General features: G+C 39.3%; 1 protein-coding gene across 1 annotated transcript; it reads right to left on the bottom strand.

The window, feature by feature from the left end:
• Nucleotides 1-2,531: 2,531 nt before the first annotated feature.
• LOC145438771 (uncharacterized) lies at nucleotides 2,532-6,722 on the bottom strand. Its single transcript, XM_080316122.1, has 3 exons — nucleotides 6,543-6,722; nucleotides 2,803-2,922; nucleotides 2,532-2,741 (listed from the first exon to the last, which is right to left on the bottom strand). Exons 1-3 carry the CDS (start codon nucleotides 6,630-6,632, stop codon nucleotides 2,532-2,534), a joined length of 420 nt encoding a protein of 139 aa, XP_080172248.1. The 5' UTR covers nucleotides 6,633-6,722.

Genomic DNA, 6,722 nt, shown 5'->3' with positions numbered 1-6,722 from the left:
AGGGCGAAAAAAAATTCAGTTGACCGCAGTTTTGCGCCCCTTCAGATGCTATCACGCCCCCAAGGGTGGCGCACCCCCACTCTGAGAACCACTGCCCTAATTCTACGCATACAGAGAACGATTCTACCGAAGACACGCGCGAATCGTTTTTGATAACCACATCACTAAAATAATTAAAACTGGAGTGGATAATCTGAAATTACACTCGTCATTATATAATTCTCGTTTAGCATTTATGTGCTGTTTGGCAGTTGAAACTTTTCAAACTGCGTGGGCCTTGAGATCGAGCTATCGCGCCATAAAAAATAATATAGGAAGTATTTACCCCAGAACAGTGGTTCTCAAAGTTCTTAAAACACGCCCCCCCCCCCCCCATATGATGGTGAAAGTTTTTGCCCCCTCTTATCGTCATATCGCAAACCGCAACCAGGAGGCTGAAAAACGTAACGGATAGTTTAACGGCATGGAAGGTTATGACTGTGGATGAGAGATTTTTAAATATGAAATTCAGACTAAATACAGAGCAATATGAAATTGGGGTAAATCGCGCGAAGCGGAAGAATTTCATTCGAGCTTTGCTTCGCGCCCCCCTTCAGATACTCTCACGCCCCTAGCCATCCCCACAGTGTTTGTGGACCACTGTCTTAGAATTATCATGTTGAAATATACTATTCGATTCGATAATATTCGATTTTTAGTACGCATTTAATCAATATTTTTAATAAGTTTCTTCAGACTCTCGCGGGCCGTAGTTTGCCCACCCCTGTACTAGATCCTCCGCAATCAAAGTGCTTAAGACTTTTCAATTATACAAGCAAACAATGCAAAGTTCAATTAGAGCCAATGCAATGACTTAGATGGTCAAGTACTTGGAAGAGACTGATAAGCTCATGTGTAGATTTGAAAGCGATGATTCTTTGCATTTTTGGGCGACTCGAAAGAATGAGTATCCAATGCTCTTCAGTGTGGTTCAAAAATGCTTGTCAATTCCTGCATCTAGTGCACCTGTGGAACGTGTAATCAGTAGAGTTGGATTTATTCTATAAGGCCATGCCGCTCTAATATATCTGAGGATCTCCTTTCCACTTTGGTATTTTTGAAGTGCAACTCGTCATTGATTTGATCTGCTGACTGATAAAACACACAATACCCTCTGTTAATTTGACGTTTTCAATGATTTGATCTGCTGTCTGTTAAAACACACAATACCCTCTGTCCATTTGACCTTTTGTTAGGTATGTGCATTGTGCACATGGGTAATAATGAATGGCTATTGCTTCGTGATGTTTGTACAGTGGGGCTTTTAAAATAACTTATTTTTTATTTAACTGGTGGCTACTTGATAAAATTGATACGTTGAATAGAAAGAACATTGAATCTGGCTCAATTTTACAAAGTAGAATCAATGATATGAGAGGAGAAAATTTTTGATTTGAAAATACGTGGAGTATCTTTAGTGAGAAATTCTTTCATATGATATAATAACATGCTAGTAGTAAGCCGACTATTTCTCATATCCAAAACATTCTACTCTAATAACTTCAGTTCTTCTAGTTGGAATTGAGGCAAATTTGCTATGAATCATATTTTTACACAATGTAACAATATCATGAGATAGCCGGTATAATTCGAAAATCTCTATTTGTAATTATTCCAAAATTTTCTTTCATAGCATTGCTTCCAACTGGTTAGAATTGAGCAAAATTTGAATTTTTTAGGCAATCTAACAATTTTGAAGTAGCCGGAAAATTTGGAAAAATGTTTATGAACAGCCCCATTGTACAGTTATTTCTCCAATGCTGTAACTGCGATGTAGTCTGTAATAAAATTGGGAAAACCTTTTTATGGTAATATCAAAAGGAATCTGTACTTTTGTTACTGCACAATGCACATAGCTGCATGCACGCTTTTACAGCATGCTGACCTGGTGTAAATACCTCTACATAAACATGCATCTGTTGATTCTCTATCAGCTGGTATCTTGACGTGAATTCGTTGGTTCTCTATCAGACAGTCTGATAAACGTGAATTCGTTGGCTCTCTATCAGCTATATGTAAGCTGTCGTCGATGTGCTCCTAATAAAAACTGAATGCTTGTACTGGTGATGTATCAGACTGACAAGACAGATATTTGATTTTAAAATCTAAGAGTAGTAAAGTTATCTGTAGCATCAGTAAATGAGGCCAGGACCTGTCCGTTATATGCCTAAATAAACACGTGCCAAGACTCTTGATAGGGACAAAATGAGCATGTTTGGCAAGCAAGGAATTCGATATCACCCAAGCAGGATTGAAAACATGAGTTGGAACGTGACTTCAATACTGTGACTTGGACTCGACTCGAGTCATAACACTATGACTCGGACTTGACCCTTCACACGGTGACTTGGACTCGGACTCGAGTCGGTGATGAATTGAAAATGACTCGACTTGACTCGAGTCAAAACCACAAAAGTAAGATTGACTCGTGACTCGGAACCATGTGACTTGGTTACAACCCTGCCTTGGCCACAGAGATGACATAATTGCCATTAAAAATCCCCAATCCAAAATCTATATTTTTTACATTTCAAATATTTCATTCTATTCACCTTCGAGCGATATTGTATTGCATCCAGTATTCGAATGTCTCCAATTCGGACTGGAATACTATCAATCGAAGATAAAATGACTTCTTCCACTGGCCCCACTTCTGCGATTTTGGCAGCTTCGATCCATTTTTCCACGTCTATTTCCCAACACTATAAATACGGAGTAGCAGATTAGTGGCGTCATGTTAGTTGAATATATATTCAACATTACCTCTGGTATATCCGGAGTAACAATGCAACAGGATACGGTGCATTTCATGTTTTGAAAGGTTTCTCGCCATGAATCGGGATCGAATGAATGGAACTGAACCTTCATCCATAAGTTAGAGATCTGAAAATGATACAACGCATTAATATTTTCAATTCATATACTTATTGTCCAATAAAATTCACCGATAAAGTTATCCATCTATTATGGATTGGGCGTTTTCGCACGGTGTGAATGACCATAGTAGTCGACAAATACCATGAATACAATAAAACAAACAAAATAAAATAAACAAGGATTGAGCGAACGTAGGTTCAGGTTCTAGGTAATCTCGATAAACAAGATGTAAATGCGTTGTTATAGGAGCCTGATACTTATGAAATTCTTAGCGGAATGAAATAAACTTACACTAACCTCAACATGATGGGCAAAATAACGTCAATTTTAATTCATTATCACTCGAAATATAAAAATGACAGCGATGCAAATTTCTCCGGGGAATGTACTTCAAGAAATCACTGTAAATCATGTCCTGTAGCTCATCGGTAAAAAGGCTCCAATCCCACTGCGGAACAGGAAATTTATTGCAGCAACCGATCATACGATATGGCCCAGTAGGCCTATTAGTTATGCTTCGCCGAGCATCACGATATTGCGTCGAAACTGCCTGCGCGAGGTGTCGATAAGTTCTGGAATCTTTTCAAGTTTCCAACCAGTAAGTCGGTTAAAGACATGATTCATACTCTCGTTGTTGTTATTTGTCCAAAATTTGTTTCCGGGAGATATCTTGAAAGTTTTCCAAACTGTGTTTTTTAGCAAATCGAACATCACTTCAGAAAGTATGGAATCAATTTTGGGCAGTCCGAATGGCAGCGTGAAATAACGTTATTTAGACGTTGTTCGAACTCATCTTCCGTGACACTGTCGAGAAGAATCAAAACATTTTTGACGAAACTCTGTCTCAGAACTTTGCAGACTCCAATTCCATTTTGCATCTTCTCGTTGAGATTTTCATTCAAATGTTTTAGGCAAAGTATATGTGTACACTTGGGAAACGACCTCTCCATGGCTGTATGAAGAGTTGTTTCGTTATCAGTTCCAACGGTTAAGCGATTGAAGTCTGAACCAAGAGATGTTGCGAGCTGGTTAAAAAAAAAGTCTTTATACGTTTCAGTATCCGATTTGTGATGCAAATACAATGGACTAATAAAGATAGGGTGGTAATTCGTTCTACCACTGATTAGCTTCATGTTTTTGAATACTGCAGCTTTCACGTAGATGTTTCCCAAGTTTTATGTTTTGTCGAAGCCGAAAACCGCGTTACCTGCAACGCATTGATTTTTCAAATCAATCATTTGTTCGTCAGTGCATAAAATTATGCTAGGGGGACTGTCTTCAGAATGGATGACTTTTTTAACAAATTGGAAGTATGTGCCATGTTAAACACTTGCAGCATCACGTCAGCGAACCCCCCCACCCTTCATATAAATCTTATTGTCAGGCTGCTCATGTTTTGTCCGATATTTGGTTTGGTGGATTTAATATGGATTTCGTGGCCTGTCACCTATCGCCTTTCGCAATCTGTCGTCTCCGTTTGCAACTTGCCGTAAAGTATATTTGCGGGAATATAGAAACATTTCTTTTTTATTTCAGTCGTAATGTTAGAATGCGTCCGAATATAGATTTCATTATTTTCACTGATGTTTCCATGACTTTGCATTCCACTAGCTCACCTTTATATTCCACAAGAGATACAGGGGCGGCGCATTTTCATCTTCGATCCAGGAAATTCTTTTTGGTAATTTGTTTCCTTTTAGGGTTGCGTAATACCTTCCAACTTTAATAACGCTTTGAGGATCTGGCTGGGGCGAGAGCTCGAGATATCCTCGCTGGTCAGAGTTGGGCTTCTTTTACCGTTTTTTGTAAACCATGGTATAGGCTTTCTCCGACACATTTATACACACAAATTTCCTACTGCGGCCGCAGGTTGGCCCCCCGGGCTCACACGAATGACATGGCGAGGAGGAGCCTAGATAAACCTTCAACACTTAGGAAGGAATAGCGAGGATCGAGTAGGAGCCTAGATAACAACACTTAGGTAGGAATTGTGGAGCCAACCTCGATCGGACTCCAACTCGCAACCCATTGGCCCCCGAGCGGCAATGACGGCATGGTCAGCAATGGCGGCATCGTCGATATTGGTGACATTGGCGACATTGGTGTCATTAGAGACATGTACAAATAAAAGACACCTCTCGCCGCTTGTCTGTTGTCGCATAATAAAAAAAATCCATCCCTCAGCACTACGAGGTTCTCACACTGGGTGTCATAAAAGCATCTGAAGGAGGCGCGAATTCGCTTGAGAGAAATCAAGTTTCTTGAACTCTGAATGAGTTCGATTTTTGCTGAAGCTTTCTTGTTTTATCAAATGCAAGAATACTAATTATATATGACGATTTTAACAGTCATAGTTGTTATGGAGAAATAACAAATTTCCCTATAAAATCCGAAGTCATATGTGATGTATAAATGCCCTTTGCATCTACCAAACAAGAATTTAAATCAAAGTAGCCACTCAGAGTATAGTCAATTAGTACAGATTTTGTAGAATACCTCACTTAAGTATCGAATTTTATGGCAATACAGATTTAATCAAATGAATTTCTCAACGACGGCCTAGACCAAAACAGGACGTCGTCCTGCACTCAGAACGTAGTTCTTGGATCCCCCCTCCCCCATGGCGCGGTAAGCCAATCTCCGAGAAAAATTCAAACAGAAGCTGTCGTTGCGAATAACGTTTTAGCCACTACTTTTGAGCGCGAAATCTCTTGTTATCAACAATCATTTTCTTTCTGATGTGTGGTTGCATGAAGCGACTATAATTTTAAAATTCATGATTGAATTCGATCAACATTATTGGTGATCGGATATATATTCCTATCAATTTTTATCCTTTCTCAACTCACGTGATCAGATTTAGCAGTACAACTGAGGGAAGTAATCTCATTGAAAATTTAGGGGAGCCGATTAATAATTATTATTCATATTCAATAGGCCCGATATTGAATTGACTTTTTTGCAAGTTGTTATTCCGTGACCATCCTTTCGCTATATGGTCAAAAGATAGTAAAATTGCCAATCCTACCAGACTAAACTAAAAGGGTCACTTCTGTGCGACGAGCACAATGTAAAATTGGCATTACTTAACGAAGTGCGGCGTTTCCTCTGCGGATGGCATTTATCCGTGGGATTAAGGCGGCTATAGAACTTGGACCATTGGAAAGGTTTCGGTTAACATGGGGCGTTAATTTCGACCAACATTTTATACCCGCCGTTATTTTTCAGCACGATTCTCGGAGTCCCATGATAGCGGGAACTTTAAAGGCCTTGATTTGTCGTGACACGATAATGACCGACGCTAACTGCCTATTTCCTCAACTTAAAAGTAATTTTTCTTGCAGTGAAGGATAACCATATTATATCAGACGCTAGTTAGCGACATCAAATTTCGAGCAGCGCGAAGAAAATTTGGGAAATATTGCAAAAATCGCAAAATAAATAATATGTAATTTCTATAGGATCACATAATAATTTTGACCCCCTTCGAGCTCGCCCCATCCCTAATTAGAGGGCGTCGGGTGCAATAGTTACGGGCCCGACGACAGAGATGACATGATTGCCATTTCAAAATCCCACGTCAAAAATCTATATTTTTTAGTGTTCAAATATTTTATTATATTCACCTTTTGGCGATATTGTATTGCATTCAGTAATTGGATGTCTTCAATTCGGAGTGCAATACTATCAACTGAAGACAAGATAACTTCCTCCATTGGCCCCACTGTGGTGATTTTGGCAGCTTCGATCCATTTATTCACGTCTATTTTCCCACACTGTAAATACGGGCTAGCGGATTTAGTGGC

This window comes from Botryllus schlosseri, chromosome 1 (assembly GCF_051294905.1).
Source record: "Botryllus schlosseri isolate E-star chromosome 1, Bs_hap1, whole genome shotgun sequence".
NCBI classification, from domain to species: Eukaryota; Metazoa; Chordata; class Ascidiacea; order Stolidobranchia; family Styelidae; genus Botryllus; species Botryllus schlosseri.
This window is presented reverse-complemented; position numbering and strand designations above follow the sequence as displayed.

Bases quoted from the DNA above. Each gene is read 5' to 3' on its own strand.
- LOC145438771 (XM_080316122.1), bottom strand. From the start codon at position 6,632: ATGGAGGAAGTTATCTTGTCTTCAGTTGATAGTATTGCACTCCGAATT. The intron at 2,923-6,542 runs GTGAATATAATA...TATCATTTTCAG, and splicing joins CAATACAATATCGCCAAAAG to ATCTCTAACTTATGGATGAA. The intron at 2,742-2,802 runs GTAATGTTGAAT...CCGTATTTATAG, and splicing joins TTACTCCGGATATACCAGAG to TGTTGGGAAATAGACGTGGA.